The sequence below is a fragment of the Balearica regulorum genome, chromosome W (genome assembly GCF_011004875.1).
Source record: "Balearica regulorum gibbericeps isolate bBalReg1 chromosome W, bBalReg1.pri, whole genome shotgun sequence".
Classification (NCBI taxonomy): Eukaryota; Metazoa; Chordata; class Aves; order Gruiformes; family Gruidae; genus Balearica; species Balearica regulorum.
Window position 1 is genome coordinate 11,390,460 of NC_046219.1, and position 27,337 is coordinate 11,417,796.

The window sequence follows — 27,337 nt, forward strand, 5'->3', positions numbered from 1 at the left end:
CTAAAACTTGCTTTCTTTTCTGTACAATGGCAGAACTTCATCTTATACTGTGGCAGTTAAAGCATAGTCCTGGAACACTGGAGAAGTGAGTTTGAATTTAATCTGAAGTGGGAAGTAAATTCAGATCCTTTTTTTTTTTTTTCTTCCTGGGGAAGTGTGTTGGGTTTGCATGGCAAGGTTTTGGTAGTGGGGGGGGGCGGGGCTACAGGGGCGGCTTCTGTGAGAAACTGCTAGAAGCTTCCCCTGTGTCTGACAGAGCCAATGCCAGCCGGCTCCAAGACGGACCCGCCCCTGGCCAAGGCTGAGCCAATCAGCGCCTCTGTGATAACATATTTAAGAAGGGAAAAAACAGTGAGAGAGAGTGCTTTTTCAGCTGGAGAGAGGAGTGAGAAGATGTAAGAACATCTGCAGACACCAAGGTCAGTGCAGAAGGAGGGGGAGGAGGTGCTCTAGGCACTGGAGCAAAGATTCCCCTGCAGCCTGTGGTGAAGACCATGGTGAGGCAGGCTGTCCCCCTGCAGCCCATGGAGGAAGGATGAGGGGGTGTAGAGATTCCACCTGCAGCCTGTGGAGGACCCCACACCAGAGCAGGTGGAGGCACCTGAAGGAGGCTGTGGCCCCGTGGGAAGCCCGTGCTGGAGCAAGCTCCTGGCAGGACCTGTGGATCCATGGAGAGAGGAGCCCATGCCAGAGCAGGTTTGCTGGCAGGACTTGTGACCCCGTGGGGGACCCACGCTGGAGAAGTTTGTGAAGGACTGCCTCCCGTGGGAGGGACTCCATGCTGGAGCAGGGGAACGATGAGAGGAGTCCTCCCCCTGAGGATGAAGAAGCGGCAGAAACAACGTGTGATGAACTGACCATAACCCCCATTCCCTGTCCCCCTGTGCCGCTGATGGGGGGAGGAGGTTGAAGCCAGGAGTGAAGTTGAGCCCGGGAAGATGGGAGGGGTGGGGGGAGGTGTTTTAAGATTTGGTTTTATTTCTCATTCCTCTACTCTGTTTTGCTTAGTAATAAATAAGATGAATTCCCTCTCTAAGTTCGGTCTGTTTTGCTCGTGAGGATAATTAGTGAGTGATCTCTCCCTCTTAAGCTTTTTGTTATACTTTTTCTCCCCTGTCTAGTGAATGAGGGCAGTGATAGAGTGGCTCTGGTGGGCACCTGGCCCCCAGGCAAGGTCAACCCACCGCAGGAAGTGGTCTAACATCTAGGACTGGGGATGTGAAAGCCAGGAGCAGCCTTGGCTGCAGTGACTATGAGGTGGTATTGTTCAGGATCCTAAGAGGAGGGAGCAGGGCAAAAAGCAGGACCACAGCCATGGATTTCAGGAGACCAGACTTGGGCCTCTTCAGGGATCTGCTTGGAAGAGTCCCTTGGAATAAGGCCCTGGAGGGAAGAGAGGTCCAGGAGAGCTGGTTGATATTCAAGGATCACTTCCTCGAAGCTCAAAAATATGTCCATCCTGACAAGTAGGAAATCAAGCAAAGGTGGCAGGAGGCCTGCATGGATGAACAAGTAGCTCCTGACTGACTGCAGACATAAAAAGGAAGTATCCAATGTTAGGTGATGTTAAGAGTGAGGCTGCCTCCTCCAGCCACTCTGGCCCAGGACTCCCTCCTGCCTGCCTGCTGGAGCCCAGCCTGGTGCACCCAGGGATCCGAGGTCTCTGCTCAGGCTGAGGGATGCAGCTGTCGCTTTCCCATTTGCAGGTTCAACCAGTAGTGAAGCTGAGAGCATATCCCAGAGACAGACAGACATAGGACATACGTAGACACACACAGGACACTGACATGGCTGGTCACACAGACGGCCACAGACAAGGCACTGCCTTCAACAGCACCTACATATAGGACTCACATAAAACATGAATATAGACAGCCAAGTCCCATTCCTCCTCTTTGGCTGGTAGAGACAGGTATCTAGTGAAGGCACACACATTCCAGTTAAGGGCAGCAATGGTGGGTGGAACAGGCGGATGCAGTCCATAAATGCATGGCTCCGTGGCTGGTGTCAACGCCACAACTTTGGGTTCTTTGACAATGGGGCGGCCTACAAGGCACCGGGCCTGATGAACCCTGATGGGATTCATCTCTCTCAAAGGGGGAAGAGGATCTTGGCCCAGGAACTATCAGGGCTCATCGACAGAGCTTTAAACTAGGCTCAAAGAGGGAGGGGGATAACATCAGGCTTGCCAGCGACATGTTGTGGGATGATGTGCCCAGGTTGGAGGGACGGGGTGCTGGCGAGGGCCCTCGGCCTACTGCTCAGAGACGTGCTGGACACACTGCAGCACGCTTGAAGCCTAGAGGAGACGAGCCAGGGGCTCCGGATGCAACAGGAACCAACGGGGTAATGCTGGGAAGATACATCAAAAGAATCCCAGCCACCCCGGCCAGTCAGTCAGCCTCAACGGGGGCACAACTGAAATGCCTCTACACGAACACACGGAGCATGGGGAATAAACAAGAGGAGCTGGAGACGTGTGTGTGCCTGCAAGGCTATGACCTTATTGGCATCATGGAGACGTGGTGGGATAGCTCCTATGACTGGAGTGTTGGGATGGAAGGGTACAGGCTCTTTAGGAAGGACAGGCAGGGCAGACAAGGAGGGGGTGTTGCCCTCTATGTCAATGACCAGCTGGAGTGCATGGAGCTCCACCTGGGGATGGATGAGGAGCCAACTGAGAGCCTATGGGTCAGGATTAAAGGGACCACTGGGGCAGGGGACATCATAGTGGGGGTCTGCTACAGGCCACCCGACCAGGGAGACCGAGCAGATGAAGCCCTCTATAGGCAGACAGGAGCAGCCTCACGCTCACAAGCCCTGGTCCTTATGGGGGACTTCAACCACCCCGACATCTGCTGGAGGGACAACACAGCAGTGCACAAGCAATCCAGGAAGTTCCTGGAATGTGTCAATGACAACTTTCTCCTCCAAGTGACAGAGGAGCCCACGAGGAGAGGTGCATGCTGGACCTTGTTCTCACCAACAAGGAGGGCCTGGTAGGGGATGTCAAGCTCAAGGGCAGCCTTGGCTGCAGTGACCGCAAAATGGTGGAATTCAAGATCCTCAGGGCAGTGAAGGAGGGCGCAGAGCAAGCTCACTACCCTGGACTTCAGGAGAGCAGATTTTGGCCTCTTTAGGGATCTGCTTGGTAGAATACCATGGGACAAAGCCCTGGAAGGAAGAGGGGCCCAAGACAGCTGGCTAATATTCAAGGGTCCCCTCCTCCAAGTTCAGGACCGATGCATCCCAGCAAAGAAGAAGTCAGGCAAAAATGCCAGGAGACCCCCATGGATGAACAAGGAGCTCCTGGGCAAAGTCAAACAAAAAAAGGAAGCCTACAGAGGGTGGAAGCAAGGGCAGGTAGCCTGGGAGGAATACAGAGAAACTGTCCGAGCAGCCAGGGAGCAGGTTAGGAAAGCCAAAGCCCTGATAGAGATTAGTCTGGCCAGGGATGTCAAGGACAAGAAGACAAGCTTCTATAGGTATATTAGTGATAAAAGGAGGACAAGGGAAAATGTGGGTCCCCTCCAGAATGAAACGGGTGACCTGGTCACCCTGGATATGGAGAAGGCTGAGGTACTCAATGACTTCTTTGCCTCAGTCTTCACTGGCAAGGGCTCTAGCCACACTGCCCAGGTCGCAGAAGGCAGGGACTGGGAGAATGCAGAACCGCCCACTGTAGGAGAAGAACAGTTTCAAGAATATCTAAGGAACCTGAAGGTGCACAAGTCCATGGGACCTGATGAGATGCACCCACGGGTCTTGAGGGAACTGGCGGATGAAGTGGCCAGGCCACTCGCCATCATATTTGAGAAGTCCTGGCACTCCGTCGAAGTTCCCACTGACTGGAAAAGGGGAAACATAACCCCCATTTTTAAGAAGGGAAAAAAGGAAGACCCAGGGAACTACAGGCCGGTCAGTCTCACCTCCGTGCCTGGCAAGATCATGGAGCAGTTCCTCCTGGAGACTATGCTCAGGCACATGGAAAATAAGGAGGTGAGTGGTGAAAGCCACCACGGCTTCACTAAGGGCAAATCATGCCTGACAAACTTGTTGGCCTTCTATGATGGGGTTACAGCATTGGTGGATAAGGGAAGGGCGGCTGACATCATCTCCCTGGACTTGTGCAAGGCATTTGACACTGTCCCACACGACATTCTTCCTTCTAAATTGGAGAGACATGGATTCGATGGATGGACCACTTGGTGGATAAGGAATTGGCTGGATGGTCACACTCAAAGAGTTGTGGTCAATGGCTCCATGTCCAAGTGGAGAACGGTGACGAGCGGCATTCCTCAGGGGTCGGTATTGGGACCGGCACTGTTCAACATCTTTGTCGGCGACATGGACAGTGGGATCGAGTGCACCCTCAGCAAGTTTGCCGACGACACCAAGCTGTGTGGTGTGGTCGACATGCTGGAGGGAAGGGATGCCATCCAGAGGGACCTTGACAGGCTGGAGAGGTGGGCCTGTGTGAACCGCATGAAGTTCAACAAGGCCAAGTGCAAGGACCTGCACATGGGTCGGCGCAATCCCAAGCATGACTATAGGCTGGGCGAGGAATGGATTGAGAACAGCCCCGAGGAGAAGGACTTGGGGGTGTTGATTGATGAGAAGCTCAACATGAGCTGGCAGTGTGTGCTTGCAGCCCAGAAAGCCAACTGTGTCCTGTGCTGCATCAAAAGAGGTGTGACCAGCAGGTCGAGGGAGGTGATTCTGCCCTTCTACTTGGCTCTTGCGGGACCCCACCTGGAGTACTGCATCCAGCTCTGGGGGCCCCAGTACAGGAGAGACATGGAGCTGTTGGAGGGAGTCCAGAGGAGGGCCATGAAGCTGATGAGAGGGCTGGAGCACCTCTCCTATGAGGACAGGCTGAGAGAGTTGGGATTGTTCAGCCTGGAGAAATGAAGGCTCCGGGGAGATCTAATTGCGGCTTACCAGTACCTGAAGGGGGCCTCCAGGAAAGCTGGAGAGGGACTGTTTATCAGGGAGTGTAGTGACAGGACAAGGGGTAATGGGTTTAAGCTGAAGGAGGGTCGATTTAGATTAGATGTTAGAAAGAAATTCTTTACTGTGAGAGTGGTGAGGCACTGGAACAGGTTGCCCAGAGATGTTGTGGATGCCCCATCCCTGGAAGTGTTTAAGGCCAGGTTGGATGAGGCTTTGGGCAACGTGGTCTAGTGGAGGGTGTCCCTGCCCGCAGCAGGGGGGTTGGAACTAGATGATCTTTAAGGTCCCTTCCAACCCAAACTAGTCTATGATTCTATGATTCTATGACGCTCTCTAGGTTTACAAGCACGCACACATTTGCAGCATGGCCCGTCTGTCTGCCCGGTACCCCTGCCTGGATCCTGGGCCCTCTTACCCGCTTCATGGGTCCCCTACTCCCTGGCTAGTCCAGCTTGATGCTCGCTTGCTCTCAACCACATATGCAGTCACACACTTGTCCCACAGGCATTCCACACTGGGCATACTGGCATGGACTCTTGCCTGCCTGATACCCCTGCCTGGATATGAGGCCCTCCTCCGCTACTCGCCGGCTAGCCCAACTTGAAGTTTGCTCGTGAATTACACATGCATACACACCTCCCCTCCCTGCCCCCCTTCCCCACCAGGTTTGGGGAAGATACAGAAACTCAGTCCCCTAGCAGCTGGCACCAGGTGCACGCTGCGGTCCTGCTCCAGTCACTGGTGCTGAGCACCTTACTTGCCTCACTCGTGCCAGTTCCCCCCAGTAGCTGGTGGTTGGGACACACACCGTTTCTGTCCCAGTAGCTGCCAGCTGAGGCCCCCACTTGCTCCATTAGCTGATACCACAGGCTGTGAGGCACCTATACCCCTGGTCTGACTCCAGTAGTTGGCACTCAGTCCACTCATGCCAGTCTGCCCGCTCATGCCAGTCTGCCAGTCCCCCCCATTAGCTGGCACTCTAAGCTCAGTATGTAGGCCTTTCCCTAGATCCAGAGAGACAGTCATCAGGACTGTCATGGTTTAGCCCCAGCCAGCAGGTAAGCACCACGCGGCCACTTGCTCACCCCTCCCCCCTGGAGGGATGGGGAGGAGAATCGGAAGAAAAAGGTAAAACTTGTGGGTTGGGATAAGGACAGTTTACTAGGACAGCAAAGGAAGAGGAAAATAACAACAGTACTTAGAATATACAAAGCGGGTGATACACAGTGCAATTTGCTCACTGCCTGGAGCCCGATGCCCAGCCTGTCCCTGAGCAGTGACCCCTCCTCCTCGACTAGCCCCCTTTATATACTGAGCATGATGTCATATGGTATGGAATACTCCTTTGGCCATTTTGGGTCAGTTGTCCTGGCTGTGTCCCCTCCCAGCTTCTTGGGAAAATGAACTCTATCCCAGCCGAAACCCAGGACAATCACTGTAAGGGCTGTACAATCAAACCTCTCCCTTACGTATAGTGCAACACCTCCACCTCACCTGCCCTGCCTATCCCTCCTGAACAGCCTGTAGCCCTCCATCCCAGCACTCCAATCGTGGGACTCATTCTACCAAGTCTCACTATTACCAATGATATCATAGCTCTGGGAACTGACCAACGGTTCTAGTTCATGCTGTTTCTCATACTGTGTGCATTGATGTACAAGCGTTTCAGATATGCTCCTGAGCCCTCCATGCTCCCAGGAGCAGTGTAAATGTTCCCACTCACATTGTCACCCTCAGGCGATGCCATGCCAACCCTTGGCTTACCTGCTGCAATCCTGTTGGCATCCCCTTCCCCCAGTGATTCTAGTTTAAAGCTCTCTTGATCAGTCCCACCACCTTATGCCCAAAGACCCATTTTTCTATCAGGACAGGTGGATCCCATCAGGCCCCAGCATACCTTGTGTCTTGAAGGCTCTTCCATGGGTTAAAAACCCAAAGTTTTTATGATCCTGTACCAAAATAAGTGCCAACTATCCTTCTAGCATTTGCCTAGGAATATCCATGCTCACTCTTTTTGTTCCCTCAGCTACCCTTATATTTTACTCACAACCCAAGTCCTTCTTTGTTTTCTGTCCTGATTCTTTCTCTGCCTTTCTTTCTATCATTTTTTTGCTACCCATATTCACATTGAATAAAATCAGTCACGTGACTAGCCCTCGTGAACTCCATGGTACAATATATGTAAATATTATTCAGTATGAATGAGGTCAGAATATGTCCCTTTAGTTCACTCTTCACTCTTTATCACCCAAATTCATTGTGCATTATTCCTGGACTTTGCTTCCTTTTTTCTGTTCTCACCTATGGTCATTTGCACTTCCTTTTCCCCCTTTGTTAGCTTATCTTATCCTTCCATTCCATGTTCTTGCTCATTTTCTTCTGTCATGTCCCACTTCTTTCTACCCCCACCATAACTCTTTGTTGCTACCTTGCTTGTCATTCTTTCTCTGGTTTCAGTGGTGTAACTTGCAAGTAAGCAGGAGCCTGGTCCTGCAAAGATGTGGAGGCCTGGGGTGAGTACTGTCAGCTGGTTGAATAGACAGCCTAATACACTTCTTTCAACTACTCTGTCCCACTGACTTGTTAATATAAAAAAAAATATAGTGGGGCAAAAGTCTAGGACAGACAAACAACTTTGGTATAAAATGGCTTTTGTTGTGGTATGCTTTAATCTGATAAATTATTACAGTGAGCTGCAAAAGCATAAATCCCACACAAACAGTGTCTATGATAGGGAGCTGTACTTGTGTAACTACAAGGATGTAGGACTCTTGAGCATTTTACTCTTTCCTGTTGTCTCTACTACTCTGTCACTAATTTGTTCCAGTCAGTCATTAATACTCTTAATCCTCCCAAACCAATTTCACCTGACCAATTGTTTCTTTCATTCTAGCAGCTCAAAATCCAGAGGATATTTTTTTCTGCAGCTCTAACAATGATAAGCAGATGCTGGTTGTCTATGTCTTATACAACTTCCCTCCTCAACTTTTGTGTAGCAATTATTGTGAGAGACCTTTCCCTGTAAGCACAATGAGGAGGTGGGTATATTTTGTCACGAAAATTTTTCAACTGGCCTGTGCCAACCAAGGAGAGAGGCTAGGACGCAAAGTATAGAATTACAAGAATAATTGTTTATTCATGCACATGAGGTGTCCCATTCAAACTGGGGCACACTGAATGTGGTTTTACACATGGTTCTTATACCTTTCAAGCATTCAGATACAACATGATTTGACCAATCACTACTTAACACGCACACACTACTGTTTTGCAAAGCAACTATAATTCTATGGCGTCATCATCCATCTGCTTCTTTCTTGATCTAGATGTCCCTGGAGTCAGCCTTGCTACAGTTACTTATCTATGATGCCAGATAACGGGAGGGTTTCACAGAGGTGTTAGAGGGGCTAGGATGCTGGTATTATCTCAGTAGTTGAGGGGTATCCTTTATTCTTCAGGGTGGGTGCTGTCCTCCTCCTCCTTGCAATGAGCTGGAGTCCTTTAGTCATGCTTACTTAACCATGACTATGCAGTATACAATGTAAACTACACATATATATCTCTTAAGAAAGTTCATACAATTTCATACTATAAAGACTAATTGGTACAGTAGTTAGGTAATGAGATTTTCCTAACAATTTACAACGTGGCCTGACTAAGAAGCACTCTGAGTGCTTGACGTTAAACACTAAAAGCCCCCTTGGGTTACACAGTAGATTTACAGGATTAGTCATATATTTATAAACATGTATCAAAATCTGAAAAATTTGGGATTATACTTGAGTAGCAACAACAAAAGTCTTGAAACTTTGGGGTACTTAAACCCAAGGAATAAATGGTAGCAGTGGTTTCTCTCTTCCTATCACCTCTCATGAGCATGCAATTGTTTGAAATGTACCTTTAAAAAAATCTTTAGTTTGGTTTTTTTTAGCTTTTCTAAGACATACTGTTTTGATTCAGTATCTCTACTGTGATAGGGAACACACTCTCAGCTTGTCCCTACCCTTCCTAGCTGTGGTATAAGGGTTTGAGCTTTGGTGCTCAAGGAATGTAGGAGCTGAGCAGATTTCTGTAGGAGGGTAGACACAGGTGCTCAAGTAGCTTGAGTGAGGCCTGACAGAACTAGTATTTGCCATAGCTTGGGGGTTACTGGTGGGTACTAAAAGAGGATTTTAAGCCCAGCACGAAGGGATCTAGGTAGAAAGGCCCATAAAGTGGCCTCTGAGGTGGTCAGGGAGCTCAGAAGCGAGGGTGTTGCAGTACCAAGGTTTGGTGCAGGCCCCCACATAGTGTGGGCCAGAGGAGGCATAAAAGGGGTGGCAGATCCTAAGGTAGTTTGGGACTGGGTGTTAGGGCTTTGCAGCTGCTGAGGGGACTTCTGCAGGGAGTGGGGTCACCATGGACGCGAGAGCAGTTAGGGTGGAGAGGAGGAGGGAGATAAAGGCAGCCGCAGAGCTGCTCTAGTTTCCGGGGGGGGGGAGGGGCGGAGTGATTCCGTGCCGGCTGCGCCTCTAGCCTGCGGGGGATGGGGGACACAGCACACTCCACAGCTGGTTGAATGGGGAAGGGGTGCCGAGGAGGGCGGCAGGCAAGTGGCCTGTGCAGTTGGCTGAAAAACGGGGAAACTGGGAGCTGCCTGGTGGTGCTAGCTGTGGAGTCCAATCCGCACTTTCTCTCTCTCCTTCATGCTCTCCCTCGGCGATAACAACGGAGGGCGGGTAGCGAGCGCTTGGAACAGCGAGTTGTTTAAAATCCTTCTAGAACAGTTTCTAATTCCCCCTTGCACTGGGGAAGGGAGAGCGCAAGCGGGGGAGGGGAGGGGGGAGGAGGAGGAGGAAGAAGAAGGAGGAGGAGGAGGAGGAGGAGGAGCAGCAGCAGCAGCAGCAGCAGCAGCAGCAGCCGCCGCCGCCGCGAAGGTGGGGGGAGCTAGAGGGAGGAGGAGGAAGCAGTCTGTCCTGTTCTCTGCCTGTCAATCACCGTGCGGGGGATGTGCCCTCCTGCGCGGCGGGCCAATGAGGTATGTGTGTGTGGCAGTGTCTCCATGGTGACGGGGCTGTTCCCGGGGAGGCTGTGATGGGTTGACAGGTGCGTGACAGTCGGAGCTCTCTGCAGGCATGTACGGCAAAGGCAAGAGCAACAGCAGCGTCCCGTCCGACAGCCAGGCCAGGGAGAAGTGAGTACAATCTGCCTGACTGGCCACCTACACACGCACATACCTTGCACAACGTAACTTTCCTGCTCGTGGGTGATATGGCCGGGTGCGCGCTTCGGGAAAGGAGGGGGGAGCCCGTGGGGAGTGGAAGGGGCTGGGCGGGAATGGGCTGGAGCGGTGGGAGGCAGGGAGGAGTTGGGACGCGGTGGCCCTGGCTCTTGCACCGCGGTGGGCGGGGAGGCCCGACACGGGGGCTGGGGGCGATGTGGAGTGAGGCGATCGAGGCTGCCGTCTGCGTCGCGGGCGAGAAGGGCCTGGGAAGGGGTCCCTCAGCGCCCCACGGCGGGAGAGGTATCGGGACAGGAGGGGCCGGCAGGGGCTGGGTGAGTGGGAAGGAGGGAAGCATAGGTCGTGCTGGTGGAGACCATCGCTCCCCCCTTCCTTTCTCCCGCTCCTCAGCGTGGCGGGATGTGGTGTCAGGGAGGGCGACCGTTGAGCCGTTGGCGCACTAGAGCGAGAAAGGAGGAGTGCACTTGGGCGTCCCTTCCTCCTGGTCCCAGTGGGGCTAGGGGGTGTTTGTGGCAGCCACAAGGTTTTAGGACAACTTTGATAACAAAGAGCCTCAGCCTGGCTGCTGGATACGGTGCTGCCGCCGGGTGGGGGCATCGGGAGCCTCCCACCGCTGCTTTACAAGTCTCTGGCTCTCAACTTTTCATCGGGACCGCATATCTTCCTGCGCCCTTCCCGTTTGTCTTCCTCTTTTCCGCCTGGCTGGCCCTGCCGGCCGTGTCCGGGCCCGGGGTGCGGGCAGCGGCCGGGCCGGGGAGGGTGCACGGAGTGAAGTGCATTGTTTTCCGGGAGTTAAAATGGGGTTACTGCAAGGGGGGGGGGGGTAGAGATTACTTGCGAGGGATATTGTGTTTCAAGAGACAAGGGAAAGCCGTGGTGTGTTCATCCTTTCATTTATTTTCGTCCGTTAATAAAAAAACCCAAAACAGCAAAGGTGTTCAAAGAAAGCAAACAGTCGTCGTGTGTGCATGTAAAACGGACACCAAACACTAGAACTTTGTCAAAATTGGCTAATGCTGAAATAGTCTGCAAGAACTACTTTTTAGGTGTTGGCACTGTGATATGAAAAATATAAATAAAATCTTTTAAAGCCATGTAAGGATTTCTTTATTTAAACATACAAAGGAGGAACAAAAATAATAAAAAAGACTTCAGACTGGGAGAAACTTGACAGTGCACATGAGAAATGCTGAAAACTGACAATGTAGCACATGCAATTAAATGCCCACACTAAATATAGTGGCAGTCATGGGACAATAAACAGTGTTGTTTGAGTGAGGTTTTAGGGTTATTTCCTTCAGATATTATAATGTTATACATTACTTGCAGATATAGTAGATGCAAAATAATTGGAAGGAAAAATGACTTGAGTAGTATCTCTTTAACTTCACTGTAATTGCAGCTTTGCTTTGCATTACTGAGATTGGTTTAACACAGACAGGAAGTGATGGTTGCAAAGGAGGAAAAGCTGAATACAGCAAAGGAGGAGTAGGAAGTGTGTAAGTGGCTTTATCCTGGTCAAGGCTACTGAGTCAGTCTGCTGCAGCCTGTAGAAGGTTGAGAGAGGCTGTTGAAAGGGTCAGGTGACCTCTAACTGAAAATATGTTTGCATGTGCTCTGCAAACATAGTATTCCTTCAGAATTGCAATTTAACATGACATTGAATAGTCCAAACATGAGTGATGAATTTTCGTTCAGGCAGTTTGTCTTGAACCTTCAACTATAAGTGTTTTGGTTTTGGATTTTTAGGATTTTTTTGTTGTTGTTGTTGTGGTTTGTTTGTTTTGGGGGAGGTGGGTTTTGCTACAGTATTTTAGGGACTAGATAAGAGAACATGAGATTCATCTAACTGGACAAATAGTAGCCTTATAGGTTTATTTTGATTCCACTGTGCAAAGTCTACCTGATACAAGCTATACACAAAACTTTTGAATCTAGAGCTCAAATATTAAAATAATTTCTTTTTTTTTTTTTCTTTTTAGCTGACTTTTCTTCCTGAGTCCTGTTGACGTTTTTCTTAAGGCGCAAGAGCTCTCAATCACCATGTGCAAGAAGTCAGGCAGGGGAGGCAGGAGGTCAGCTTTGCTAAGTCAAGACCTCTTAGACAAACTAAAACACAAAACCAAAATGCATAGGCAGTGGAGGCAATGATACGCGTCATGGTTTGATTATAGGGATGTGACCTGGGAGTGCAGGGAGAGGATCAGGAAAGCCAAGGCACAGCTGGAGCTGAACTTGGCTAGGGACATAAAAATCATAGAATCATTTAGGTTGGAAAAGACCTTTATGATCATCGAGTCCAAGCGTAAACCTAGCACTGCCAAGTCTACCGCTAAACCATGTACCTAAGTACCACATTTACATGTGTTTTAAGTACCTCCAGGGATGGTGGCTCAACCACTTCCCTGGGCAGCCTGTTCCAGTGATTGATAACCCATTCGGTGAAGAATTTTTTCCTAATATCCAATCTAAACCTCCCCTGGTGCAACTTGAAGCCTTTTCCTTTTGTCCTATCACTTGTTACTTGGGAGAAGAGACTGACACCCACCTTGCTACAACCTCCTCTCAGGTAGTTGTAGAGAGCAATAAGGTCTCCCCTCAGCCTCCTCTTCTCCAGATTAAACAACCCCAGTTCCCTCAGCAGCTCCTCATAAGACTTGCTCTCTACACCCTTCACCAGCTTCATTGCCCTTCTTTGGACGGGCTCCAGCACCTCATTGTCCTTCTTGTACTGAGGAGCCCAAACCTGAACACAGTACTTGAGGTGTGGCCTCACCAGTGCCATGTACAGGGGGACAATCAATTCCCTAGTCCTGCTGGCCACACTATTCCTGACACAACCCAGGATGCTGTTGGCCTTCTTGGCCACCTGGGCACACTGCTGGCTCATGTTCAGCCAGCTATCAACCAATACCCCCAGGTCCTTTTCCGCCAGGCAGCTTTCCAGCCGCTCTTCCCCAAGCCTGTAGCGCTGCATGGGATTGTTGTGACCCAAGTGCAGGACCCGGCACTTAGCGTTGTTGAACCTCATACAATTGGCCTTGGCCCATCGATCCAGCCTGTCCAGAGCCCTCTGCAGAGGGTTCCTACCTTCAAGCAGATCAACACTCCCTCCCAATTTGGGGTCATCTGCAAACTTACTGAGGGTGCACTCAATCCCCTTTTCCAGATCATTGATAAAGATATTAAACAAGACTGGCCCCAAGACTGAGCCCTTGGGAACACCATTTGTGACTGAGCGGCAACTGGATTTATCTCCATTCACCACAATTCTTTGGGCCTGGTCATCCAGCCAGTTTTTTATCCAGCGAAGCATACACCTGTCCAAGCCATGAGCAGCCAGTTTCTCCAGGAGAATGCTGTGGGAAATGGTGTCAAAGGCTTTACTAAAGTCCAGGTAGACAACATCCACAGTCTTACCCATATCAACTAAGTGGATCACCTTGTCATAGGAGGAGATCAGGTTATTCAAGCAGGACCTGCCCTTCATGAACCCATGCTGACTGGGCCTGATTGCCAGGTTATCCTGTACGTGCTGCGTGATGGCACTCAAGATGATCTGTTCCATAACCTTCCCCGGCACCGAGGTTAGGCTGACAGGCCTGTAGTTCCCTGGATCTTCCTTCCGGCCCTTCTTGTGGATGGGCGTCACATTTGCTAACCTCCAGTCAACTGGGACCTCCCTGGTTAGCCAGGACTGTTGATAAATGATGGAAAGAGGATTGGTGAGTGCTTCTGCCAGCTCCCTCAGTCCCCTTGGGTGGATCCCATTCGGCCCCATAGCCTTGTGTATGTCTCAGGGGGCTGGATATCCAGAGAACAACTGGTCTTGCTATTAAAGACTGAGGCAAAGGTGGCATTAAGTACCCCAGCCTTTTCCTCATCCTTTGTCACTATGTTTCCCCCTGCATCCAAAAAAGGATGCAGATTCTCCTTAGTCCTCCTTTTGTTGTTCATGTATTTATAGAAACATTTTTTATTGTCTTTTATGGCAGTAGCCAGATTAAGTTCTAGTTGGGCTTTGGCCCTTCTGATTTTCTCCCCGCATAACCTCACAAAGTCTTTGTAGTCCTCCTGAGTTGCCTGCCCCTTCTTCCAAAGGTTATCAACTCTCTTGTTTTTCCTGAGTTCCAGCCAAAGCTCTCTGTTCAGCCAGGCCAGTCTTTTTCCCCACCGACTCGTCTTTTGGCACATGGGGAAAGCCTGCTCCTGCATCTTTAAGATTTCCTTCTTGAAGAATGTCCAGCTTTCCTGGACTCCTTTGCCCTTCAGGACTGCCTCCCAGGGGACTCTGCCAACCAGGCCCCTAAACAAGTCAAAGTCTGCCCTCTGGAAGTCCAAGGTGGCATTTCTACTAACCACATTTGTGGTGATTTAACCTTGGCTGGATGCTAGGTGTCCGCCAAGCCGCTCTATCACTCCCCTCCTCAGCATGACAGGGAAGGGAGAAAAAATAAGATGGAAAAAACAACCCCAAACTTGTGGGTCAAGATAAAGGCAGTTTAATACAGCAAAAGCAAAAGGCCACATGTGGAAGCAAAGCAAAAGCAAAAGATTATTCTCTACTTCCCATCAGCAGGTGATTTCCGGCCACTTCCCAGGAAGCAGGGCTTCAGTATACGTAGCAGTTGCTCCAGAAGACAAACATTGTAAAAAACAAATGCCCCCACTTCCTCCCCCTATCTCTCAGCTTCTTATTGCTGAGCAGATGTCATATGGTATGGAATATCCCTTTGGTCAGTTTGGGTCAGCCGTCCTGGCTGTGCCCCCTCCCAAGATCTTGCCCATCCCCAGCCTACTGCTGAGGGCAGGGGGGAATGTTGGAGACACAGCCTTGATGCTGTGCCAGCCCTGCTCAGTAGTAGCCAAAACACTGGTGTGTTATCACCACCTTGCTAGCTACCAATACACAGCACAGCACTATGAGGGCTGCTGTGGGGAAAATTAACTCCATCATCTCAGCCAGACCCAATACAATCTCCACCCCTTATTCCATACCATTTGTGTCATGCTCAAGTCCCACATACTTTAATGCATATATATATATCTTATAACCATTCCATTGTATTTAATTCTCATTAACTACTATCCCCAGTCCTTTAACAGATAGATATTACTCTCCTGTTCCATGGGCTTCCTCTGCTCCTCCAGATGTTCGTGAACAGGCTATGACTTGGGCCCAATCCGTCAGGATGGGTGTTCAGGACAGGAGAAGCAGTGTGTTCAATTGTTGGGCATCAACACCGGCTTGGTTTGGGTCATTGTTGCACTTGTCTGGCTCCTTGCAAAACTCACTCTTTCTTGGATCAGGTCATTCCTGTTACATTACTTCCTACAACATACAACACACATTACAGATTATTTTTCCCCCAAGGTTAAATCTCCTTGAGGCACACACTGGGTCTCTCCATCCTTCTGCATTACCCACCAAGTACACACAGGTCCTTGAGCGAAGACAATCCCAGGAATGGGTTTGCCTTTTCCCATGGGAGGAGCAATCCACACTGCCTTCCCCAGCCACTTCCCCATGTGCACTATGGGGACCTTGTCTCCTCCCACAGTATGCAGGGGTTTTGTTTGGGCAGGACCAGGATGGTTAGCAGATCCTCTGGTATTAATCAGCCAGGTGGCTTCTGCTAAATTTGTATCCCAGTGCTTCCATGCCCCATTACCTAATGCCCTCAACATAGTCTTTAACAGTCCATTATATATCTTTCAATCTTTCCAGAGGCCTGTGGGTGATAGGGGATATGAGACACCCACTCAATGCCATGTTTCTTTGCCCAGGAGTTTATGAGGTTATTTTGGAAATGAGTTCTGTTTTCTGATTCAATCCTTTCTGGGGTACCATGTCACCATAAATTTGCCTTTCAAGGCCTAGGATGGTGTTTCGGGCAGTGGCATGGTTTACAGGATATGTCTCTAGCCAACCAGTAGTTGCTTCTACCATGGTGAGTATGTAGCGCTTGCCTTGGCGTGTTCGTGGCAGTGGCCCAATATAGTCAATCTGCCAGGCCTTGCCATATCAGAAACCCAGCCACCGCCCTCTATTCCAGGGAGATTTTACTCGTGTTGCTCGCTTGATTGCAGCACATATTTCACATTCATGAGTGACTTGTGTGATGGCCTCCATGGTCAGGTCCACCCCTCGATCACGAGCCCATCTGTATGTTGCATCTCTCCCTAGATGTCCTGATGTTTCATGGGCCCATTGAGCTACAAATACCTCACCATTATGCTCCCAGTCCAGGTCCACTTGAGCTACTTCAATTTTGGCAGCCTTGTCTACCTGTTCATTGTTTTGATGTTCTTCAGTGGCATGGCTTTTGGGTATGTGAGCATCTGCATGACATACTTTTAGAGGCACGTTTTCTACCTGGGCAGCGATGTCCTGCCACAATGCAGCAGCCCAGATGGGTTTACCCCTGTGCTGCCAATTGGTCTTCTTCCACTGCTGTAGCCACCCCCATAGGGTATTAGCCACCATCCAGGACTCAGTATAGAGATAGAGTACTGGCCATTTTTCTCATTCAGCAATCTCTAGGGCTAGTTGAATGGCTTTCACTTCTGCAAACTGACTTGACTCACCTTCTCCTTCAGGGGTGTCCTGGGTTCGGCTAGGATAGAGTTAATTTTCACCAGAAGCTGGGATGGGACTGTAGTGGGTTGACCCTGGCTGAGGGCCAGGTGCCCACCAGAGCCGCTCTATCACTCCCCTCTTTCATTAGACAGGGGAGAAAAGGTACAATGAAAAAAAAACTTACGGGTCGAGATAAGGACAGGGAGAGATCATTCTCTAATTATCATCACGAGCAAAACAGACTGAACTTAGAGAGGGAATTCATCTTATTTATTACTAAGCAAAACAGAGTAAAGGAATGAGAAATAAAACCAAATCTTAAAAACACCTCCCCCCACCCCTCCCATCTTCCCGGGCTCAACTTCACTCCCGGCTTCAACCTCCTCCCCCCGCAGCGGCACAGGGGGACGGGGAGTGGGGGTTATGGTCAGTTCATCACAGGGTGTTTCTGCCGCTTCTTCATCCTCAGGGGGAGGACTCCTCTCATCATTCCCCTGCTCCAGCGTGGGGTCCCTCTCACGGGAGACAGTCCTTCACGACCTTCTCCAACGTGAGTCTCCTCCACGGGGTGCAGACCTTCAGGAGCAAACTGCTCCAGCGTGGGTCTCCCACAGGGTCACAAGTCCTGTCAGCAAACCTGCTCTGACGTGGGCTCCCCTCTCCACGGATCCACAGGTCCTGCCAGGAACTTGCTCCAGCGCGGGCTTCCCACAGGGTCACAGCCTCCTTCAGGTGTCTCCACCTGCTCCGGCGTGGGGTCCTCCACGGGCTGCAGGTGGAATCGCTACACCCCCTCATCCTTCCTCCATGGGCTGCAGGGGGACAGCCTGCTTCACCATGGTCTTCACCACGGGCTGCAGGGGAATCTTGCTCCGGCGCCTGGAGCACCTCCTCCCCCTCCTTCTGCACTGACCTTGGTGTCTGCAGATGTTCTTACATCTTCTCACTCCTCTCTCTGGCTGCAAAAGTGCTCTCTAACTGTTTTTTTCTCTTTCTTAAATATGTTATCACAGAGGCGCTGATTGGCTCAGCCTTGGCCAGCGGCGGGTCCGTCTTGGAGCTGGCTGGCATTGGCTCTGTCAGACACAGGGGTAGCTTCTAGCAGCTTCTCGCAGAAGCCACCCCTGTAGCCCCCCCCCGCTACCAAAACCTTGCCACGCAAAACCAGCACAGGGACACAGCCAGGACAGGTGACCCAAATTAGCCAAAGGGGATATTCCATACCGTGTGACGTCATGCTCAGCATAAAAGAGGGCTAGTTGGGGAGGGGTGACGCGGCTCCAGGACTCATGGCTTGGGCATGGTCTAGCTTCGGGACGAGTCCGAGCATACGGTCTGAGTTGAACGGTCATTGGGTGAGACACTGCATTGTGTATCACCAGTTTTGTATATTCTAAGTACTGTTGTTTCCCTCTCCCTTTGCTGTCCCAGTAAACTGTCTTTATCCCAACCCACGGGGTTTGCCTTTGTCTTTCCCATTGTCCTCCCCATCCCACTGGGGAGGGGTGAGTGAGCAGCCACGTGGTGCTCAGCTGCTGGCTGGGGCTAAACCACCATAGTCCTTTTTGGCACCCAACATGGGTCATGAAGGGTTGAGATAATGGCAGATTTGACCCGCGTGTCTTAAAACAAAGTTGTTTTAAGTATTTATTGTCTTATTTAAACAGCTGCTGGTCACAGTGGTGTTTTGTTTGGTCACATGGCTGTGGTATGTAAACCCTTACTTGCTGTACGTATTCCTTGCGATGCTGTTTATCACCTCTGGGAGAGGGGTCCGGATTCTCATTTTGCTGTACTGTGCGATATCAACATATGATATGATAACATCAGTGGTCATGAGCTTAAGTTGGGGCTTTGCAGTCATGCCCGTACCTCAGATGACATCTCTTTCAATTGATTAATAATTGCACCCAATCTATGGGGAAGACAGGGGGAGGATACTTTCTCCTGCTCTTTCACCTTCCCTTTTCCCTTCAGACTGGTTACAGCAGCTTTTGAGAATTTTGAATACCCTTGGGACGTTTGAGCCAGCATGTTCCTATTGTTACATTTCCTGAATGTATTTGAAGTCCTGTTCAAGGTTACAAAAAATTGTTTTAAGAATACCACCCAGAGATCTTCCTGGAGGCTGGATAGTCAGGGCTGGCATGGCATGTGGGCGAGTATGGGCGGGTATCTAGAGACCTTCTCACCCCAATGGTTTGGAACTTCACTCCCGAACAACTGCAGGACCCTGATAAAGTGGTAGAATATTTGAAAGAAAAATGCTGTGGGTATTCTAAGGAGACACAACTGACTGCGCTGTGCTGGGCCCTGGCCACAATCTATCAAACGCTGCTTGATAGTAGACAGCACCATCCAGAGGAAGAGAGAGAGAGAACAGACCCACAGGCACTGCAGCTACCCAAACCCCACAACAGGTGCGGCAGCTACCCAAACCCCCGCAACAGACACTGTGGCTATTCAAACCCTGGTGACAGGCACTGCAGCTGAGCAACAAAACCAACCCATACTGATATCAGTTGCCCCTATACACAAGAAGAAATACACAAAGAAATCAGTTCGATTAACAAGGAAGGATGATGAACTGGGATCATCATGAGAACAGGAGGAAGATGCAAAACTAGAGGTAAACACCTGATCCTTGTCCCTGAGTGAGCTGCGAGATATAAGATTTCAGCCGCGAAATAGGGTAGCACATGATAGGTTAGGAAAGCCAAAGCCCTGATAGAAATTAGTCTGGCCAGGGATGTCAAGGAGAATTAGAAAAGCTTCTATAGGTATATTAGTGATAAAAGGAGGATGAGGGAAAATGTGGGTCCTCTCTGGAATGAAACGGGTGACCTGGTTACCCAGGACAAGGAGAAGGCTGAGGTACTCAATGACTTCTTTGCCTCAGTCTTCACTGGCAAGTGCTTGAGCCACACTGCCCAGGTCACAGAAGGCAAAGGCAGGGACTGGGAGAATGCAGAACTGCCCACTGTAGTAGAAGATCAGGTTGTAGAATATCTAAGGAACCTGAAGGTGCACAAGTCCATGGGACCTGATGAGATGCATCCGCGGGTCTTGAGGGAACTGGCGGATGAAGTGGCCAGGCCACTCTCCATCATATTTGAGAAGTCCTGGCAGTCCAGCGAAGTTCCCACTAAGTGGAAGAGGGGGAACATAACCCCCTTTTTAAGAAGGGAAAAAAGGAAGACCCAGGGAACTACAGGCCGGTCAGTCTCACCTCCGTGCCTGGCAAGATCATGGAGCAGACCCTCCTGGAGACTATGCTCAGGCACATGGAAAACAAGGTGATTGGTGACAGCCACCATGGCTTCACTAAGGGCAAATTGTGCCTGACAAACTTGGTGGCCTTCTATGATGGGGTTACAGCATTGGTGGATAAGGGAAGAGTGACAGACATCATCTCCCTGGACTTGTGCAAAGCATTTGACATTGGAGAGACATGGATTCGATGGATGGACCACTGGGTGGATAAGGAATTGGCTGGATGGTCACACTCAAAGAGTTGTGGTCAATTACTCAATGTCCAAGTGGAGAACAGTGACGAGTGGTGTTCCTCAGGGGTTGGTACTGGGACCGGCATTGTTTAACATCTTTCTTGGCAACATGGACAGTGGGATCGAGTGCACCCTCAGCAAGTTTGCCGATGACACCAAGCTGTGTGGTGTGGTCGACACCCTGGAGGGAAGGGATGCCATCCAGAGGGACCTTGAGAGGCTTGAGAGGTGGGCCTGTGTGAACCGCATGAAGTTCAACAAGGCCAAGTGCAAGGTCCTGCACGTGGGTCGGCGCAATCCCAAGCATGACTATAGGCTGGGCGAGGAATGGATTGAAAGCAGCCCCGAGGAGAAGGACTTGGGGGTATTGATTGATGAGAAGCTCAACATGAGCTGGCAGTGTGCACTTGCAGCCCAGAAAGCCAACCGTGTCCTGGGCTGCATCAAAAGAGGTGTGACCAGCAGGTCGAGGGAGGTGATCCTGCCCCTCTACTCCGCTCTGGTGAGACCCCACCTAGAGTACTGCATCCATCTCTGGGGGCCCCAGTACAAGAGAGACATAGAGCGAGTCCAGAGGAGGGCCACGAAGCTGATCAGAGGGCTGGAGCACCTCTCCTATGAGGACAGGCTGAGAGAGTTGGGATTGTTCAGCCTGGAGAAATGAAGGCTCCAGGGAGATCTAATTGCAGCCTTCCAGTACCTGAAGGGGGCCTACAGGAAAGATGGTGAGGGACTGTTTATCAGGGAGTGTAGTGACAGGACAAGGGGTAATGGGTTTAAGCTTAAGGATGGTCGATTTAGATTAGATGTTAGAAAGAAATTCATTACTGTTAGAGTGGTGAGGCACTGGAACAGGTTGCCCAGAGATGTTGTGGAGTCCCCCTCCCTGGAAGTGTTTGAAGCCAGGTTGAATGAGGCTTTGGGCAATGTGGTCTAGTGGAGGGTGTCCCTGCCCGCAGCAGGGGGGTTGGAACTAGATGATCTTTAAGGTCCCTTCCAACCCAAACCAATCTATGATTCTGTGATTCTATGATTACCTGCCTGCTCTGATGCTGGGATAATGGGACCGGTAGCCTGGAATTAGAGGGTAGGGAGGCCAAGCAGCTAGGATCCTTGTCTAGGGAAGGGGACATTGACAAGGCAATTGGGAAAAAGACACAAGCACTCAGCCTCTGGAGGCACCATCTTTCAAGCATCAGAGAAAGGTATCCCTTCAGTGAAGATGATGTCGGCCAGGCAAGTGGACCACCATGGATAGAGGTATCCAGTACCTGAGGGAATTAGCCATGTGGGAGATGGTTTATTATGACCTGGTCAATGCACAGTTACCCATAGTTCCTGATGAAGTCCAATGTACCCGACCCATGCGACAGAAATTTGTACGGAGCACACTATCATCATACACCAACTCACCGGCAGTAATGGACTGGAAAGGTGAAGAGGTGTCAACAGTGTATGAAGTGGCTGGCCGACTCTGATAATACGAAGAAAATCTCTCTTCCTCCCTTATCTCGGCTGTTGAGAAACTGTCCTGGGAGTTCTAGCAATTCAGAGAGGATATGTCCTACTTCCCACCTGTACGGACCAGTATCTCTACTATTAGGAGTGAGCGTTCCTCTGCTCAAGAGAGAGGATATAGCAGGTACACACCATGAGGCACTCTGTGGTTTTCCCTGTGTGACCACGGAGAGGACATGAGGAAGTGGGATGGAAAACCTACCTCGACCCTACGGGCATGAGTACATGAGTTGCAAGAAAAAACAATAACAGAAGGGGATTCTTCCAGGAAAAATGCTGCTCCAGTTTCCAATAAGGATTTCCCCAGACTGAGTGGAAGGCCTGATCGTAGGTAAGATCCTCTTGAAGGGACCTCTAAGTCCTTTTTGCAAGAAGTGAGTAGCGAATATGATGAGCAGGATTAGAGGGGCCCTGCCTCCAGCCAGGTGGAGGAAAGGGACAATAGGGTGTATTGGACTGTGTGGATCCAATGGCCTGGCACGTCAGATCCACAAGAGTACAAGGCTCTAGTGGACACTGGTGCACAGTGTACTTTAATGCCATCGAGGTATGAAGGGGCAGAACCCATCTGTATTTCTGGTGTGACAGGGGGATCCCAACAGGTGACTGTGAGTCTGAAATAAGCTTAACTGGGAATGACTGGGAAAAGCACCCCATTGTGACTGGCCCAGAGGCTCCGTGCATCCTGGGCCTAGACTACCTCTGGAGAGGGTATTTCAAGGACCCAAAAGGGTACTGGTGGGCTTTTGGAATAGCTGCCTTGGAGATGGAGGAAATTGAACCGTTGTCTACTTTGCCCGGTCTCTCGGAGGACCCTTCTGTTGTGGGGATGCTGAGGGTCAAATTAAAACAGGTGTAACAGTGCACTGGCAGCAATACCACACCAACAGAGACTCCCTGGTTCCCATCCACAAGCTAATTCATCAACTGGAGGGTCAGGGAGTGATCAGCAGAACCCACTCACCCTTTAACAGTCCCATATGGCCAGTGCGGAAGTCCAATGGAGAGTGGAGGCTGACAGTAGTCTATCGTGGCCTGAAGGAAGTCACACTGCCCATGAGTGCTGCCGTGCCAGATATGCTGGAACTTCAATATGAACTGGAGTCAAAGGCAGCCAAGTGGTATGCCACAAGTGATATGGCAAATGTGTTTTTCTCATTCCCTTTGGCAGCAGAGTGCAGGCCACAGTTTGCCTTCACTTGGAGGGGCGTCCAGTACACCTGGAATCGACTGCCCCAGGGGTGGAAACACAGCCCCACCATTTGCCATGGACTGATCCAGACTGCACTGGAACAGGGTGAGGCTCAAGAACACCTGCAATACATTGATGACATCATCTTATGGGGCAACACAGCAGAAGAACTTTCTGAGAAAGGGAAGAACATAGTTCAAATCTTTCCGAAAGCTCATTTCGCCATAAAACGAAGTAAGGTGAAGGGACCTGTGCAGGAGATCCAGTTTTTAGGAATAAAATGGCAAGACGGGCGTTGTCAGATCCCAATGGATATTATCAACAAAATAGCAGCTATGTTTCCACCGACTAATAAAAAGGAAACACAGGCTTTCTTACACGTTGTGGGTTTCTGGAGAATGCACATTCCAAATTATAGACTGATAGTAAGCCCCCTCTACCATGTAACCCGGAAGAAGCACGTTTTCAAATGGGGCCCTGAACAATGACAAGCCTTTGCACAAATTAAACAGGAAATAGTTCATGGTGTAGTCCTTGGGCCCGTTCAAGCAGGACCAGATGTAAAAAATGTGCTGTACACTGCAGCCGGGGAGAATAGCCCTACCTGGCGTCTCTGGCAGAAAGCACCAGGGGAGACTCGAGGTCGACCCCTGGGGTTTTGGAGTCGGGGATACAGAGGATCCGAGACCCGCTATACTCCATCTGAAGGATTCAGAAGGCAGACTGAAGGAGTTAGAAGGCAAAGATTTTGGAATGTCACCAGAGGAGGAGGTGACGTGCTGAATATGCCCCATCATATAATAAACTACCAGAAAATGAGAAGCAATATGCCCTGTTCACTGATGGGTCCTGTCGCATCGTGGGAAAGCATCGAAGGTGGAAGGCTGCTGTATGGAGTCCTACATGACAAGTTGCAGAAGCTGCTGAAGGAGAAGGTGAATCGAGCCAGTTTGCAGAGGTGAAAGCCATCCAGCTGGCTTTAGATATTGCTGAAAGAGAAAAGTGGCCAACGCTGTACCTCTACACTGACTCATGGATGGTGGCCAATGCCCTGTGGGGGCAGTTACAGCAGTGGAAGTGGAGCATGTGGCAGCATAGAGGCAAACCCATCTGGGCTGCCCCATTGTGGCAAGATATTGCTGCCCAGCTAGGGAAGCTGGTTGTAAAGGTACATCATGTAGATGCCCATGTACCCAAGAGTCAGGCCACTGAGGAACATCAGAACATCCAGCAGGTGGATCAGGCTGCCAAGATTCAAGTGGCTCAGGTGGATTTGGACTGGCAGTGTAAGGGTGAATTATTTATAGCTTGGTGGGCCCATGACACCTCAGGCCATCAAGGAAGAGATGCGACATATAGATGGGCCTGTGATCGAGGGGTGATCCTAACCATGGACGCCATCTCACAGGTCATCCATCAATGTGAAACATGCTCTGCAATCAAGCAAGCCAAGCAGGTAAAGCCTCCCTGGTATGGAGGATGATGGCTGAAATATATATATGGGGAGGCTTGGCAGATTGATTGCATCACACTCCCACAAACCCACCAAGGCAAGCACTACCTACTTATAATGGTGGAAGCAACCACTGGATGGCTGGAAACATATCCTGTGCCCCATGCCACTGCCCGGAACACTATTCTGGGTCTTGAAAAGCAAGTCGTGTGGCAACATGGCACCCCAGAGAGAATCGAATTAGACAACGGGACTCATTTTCGGAACAACCTCATAGACACCTGGGCCAAAGAGCATGGCATTGAGTGGGTGTATCACATCCCCTACCATGCACTAGCCTCTGGGAAAATCGCACGATGCTAAAAACTACCCTGAAAACAATGGGTGGTGGGACCCTTTAAACATTGGAATATACATTTAGTAAAGGCCACCTGGTTAAACTCTAAGGAGTCTACCAATTGAGCTGTCCCTTCCCAGTCAAAACTTCCATGTACTGTAGAAGGAGATAGAGTCCCTGTAGTGCACATGAGGAATATGTTAGGGAAGACAGTCTGGGTTAGCCCTACTTCAGACAAAAGCAAACCCATCCTTGGGATTGCTTTTGCTCAAGGACCTGGGTGCACCTGGTGGGTGATGCGGAAGGATCAGAAGTCCGATATGTACCTCAAGGGGATTTGATTTTGGGTGAGAATAGCCAATAAATTAAATTGTCTGTTGTTAATTGCTAAATAACCCTGTCGTATATTATCACTGCTACAATTGCTATATGCTCTATCAATGGTATTACAGTAAGAGACACACAGATTAATGAAGGATGAGTGCTGCGATGATGGAATTAGAACTGACCTTAGCAACTCATGCCCAGCAACTTCCTTGAAAATCAACATCTTCAACCCGCAGACCGCGAGCATTGACCACGCTAGATAAACTAGCCACGAGTTCCAGATGCACCATGCAGTAATCCAACAGCACACATCATCTCTCCTGCCCTGAGAGACCGGTATGACAAATGGAGTCCAAAGTCACAAACTAAATGAACTCAATGGACACTTTAGAGCGATGGCCCATGGAGTAAGAGAATGGTGTCAGTGAAATAATCTGGGCATGATGTAGATGGTATAGAATAAGGGGTGGATAATGTCCTGGGTTTGAGTAGGATAGAGAGGAAGGAGGATCTGGGGAACTATAGGCCTGTCAGCCTGACCTTGGTACCAGGGAAGATTATGGAGTAGTTCATCTTGTGTGTGCTCAACACGCATGTGCAGGACAACCAGGGGATCATGCCCAGCCAGCATGGATTTATGGAAGGCAGGTCCTGCTTGAACAACCTGATCTCCTTCTATGACCAGGTGACCTGCCTAGTGGATGAGGGAAAGGCTATGGATGTTTTCTACCTGGAGTTTAGTAAAGCCTTCAATATTGTCTCCCACAGCATTCTCCTAGAGAAGCTGGCAGTTCATGGCTTAGACAGGTGCACTCTTTGCTGGGTAAAAAACTGGCTGGAAGGCTGAGCCCAGAGAGTTGTGGTGAACAGACTTAAATCCAGTTGGCGGCCGGTCACAAGCGGTGTTCCCCCAGGGCTCAGTCTTGGGGCCAGTCTTGTTTAATATCTTTATCAATGATCTGGACGAGGGGATTGAGTGCACCCTCAGTAAGTTTGCAGATGACACCAAATTGGGCAGGAGTGTCGATCTGCTTGAGGATTGGAAGGCTCTACAGAGGGCTCTGGACAGGCTGGATCGATGGGCCAAGGCCAACAGTATGAGGTTCAACAAGGCCAAGTGCTGGGTCCTGCACTTGGGTCACAACAACCCCATGCAGCGCTACAGTCTTGGGGAAGAGTGGCTGGAAAACTGTCTGGCAGAAAAGGACCTGGGGGTATTGATCGACAGCTGGCTGAATATGAGCCAGCAGTGTGCCCAGGTGGCCAAGAAGGCCAACAGCATCCTGGCTTGTATCATGAATAGTGTGGCCAGCAGGAGCAGGGAAGTGATCGTGCCCCTGTGCTTGGCTCTGGTGAGGCTGCACCTCGAATACTGTGTTCAGGTTTGGGCCCCTCAGTACAAGAAGGACATTGAGGTGCTGGAGTGTGTCCAGAGAAGGGCCACGAAGCTGGTGAAGGGTCTGGAGAACAAGTCTTATGAGGAGTGGCTGAGTTTAGCCTGGAGAAGAGGAGGCTGAGGGGAGACCTTATTGCTCTCTACAACTACCTGAAAGGAGGTTGTAGTGAGGTGGGTGTCAGTCTCTTCTCCTGAGTAACTAGTGATAGGATGAGAGCAAATGGCCTCCAGTTGCACCATGGGAGGTTCAGATTGGATATTAGGAGAAATTTCTTCACCGAAAGAGTGGTCAGGCATTGGAACAGGCTGCCCAGAGAGGTGGTGGAGTCCCCATCCCTGGAGTTGTTCAAAAAACGTGTAGACGTGGCACTTTGGGACATGGTTTAGTAGACCTGGTGGTGTTGGGTCGACAGTTGGACTTGATGATCTTAGAGGTCTTTTCCAACCTTTATAATTCTATGATTCTATGAATTTTTCACCGAAAGCTGGGATGGGACACAGCCAGGACAGGTGACCCAAATTAGCCAAAGGGGATTTTCCATACTATGTGACGTCATGCTCAGCATAAAAGAGGGCTAGTTGGGGAGGGGTGACGCGGCTCCAGGACTCATGGCTTGGGCATGGTCCAGCTTCGGGACGGGTCTGAGCACGCGATCTGAGTTGTGTGGTCGTTTGGTGAGACGCTGCATTGTACATCACCAGTTTTGTCTATTCTATTAAGTACTGTTGTTGTTATTTCCCTCTCCCTTTGCTGTCCCAGTAAACTGTCTTTATCCCAACCCACGGGGTTTGCCTTTGTCTTCCCATTGTCCTCCCCATCCCGCCGAGGAAGGGTGAGCGAGCGGCCACATGGT

The 27,337-nt window shown here is 50.2% G+C and overlaps 1 protein-coding gene across 5 annotated transcripts in view; it reads left to right on the forward strand.

Annotated features, from left to right (window-relative positions):
• The first annotated feature begins 9,901 nt into the window (after positions 1–9,901).
• The window catches only part of LOC142599185 (single-stranded DNA-binding protein 2-like), a 191,613-nt gene continuing 174,177 nt past the window's right edge, over positions 9,902–27,337 (forward strand). For 2 of the 5 annotated variants that reach the window (XM_075739069.1, XM_075739068.1), the window contains exon 1: positions 9,902–10,126. In XM_075739069.1, coding sequence (XP_075595184.1) covers positions 10,068–10,126 — 59 coding nt within the window. In that variant the 5' untranslated portion in view covers positions 9,902–10,067. Of the gene's footprint in view, positions 10,127–10,395; positions 10,489–27,337 lie in introns of those variants that run through there. The other 3 variants (XM_075739066.1, XM_075739067.1, XM_075739070.1) reach the window with 2 other exon arrangements.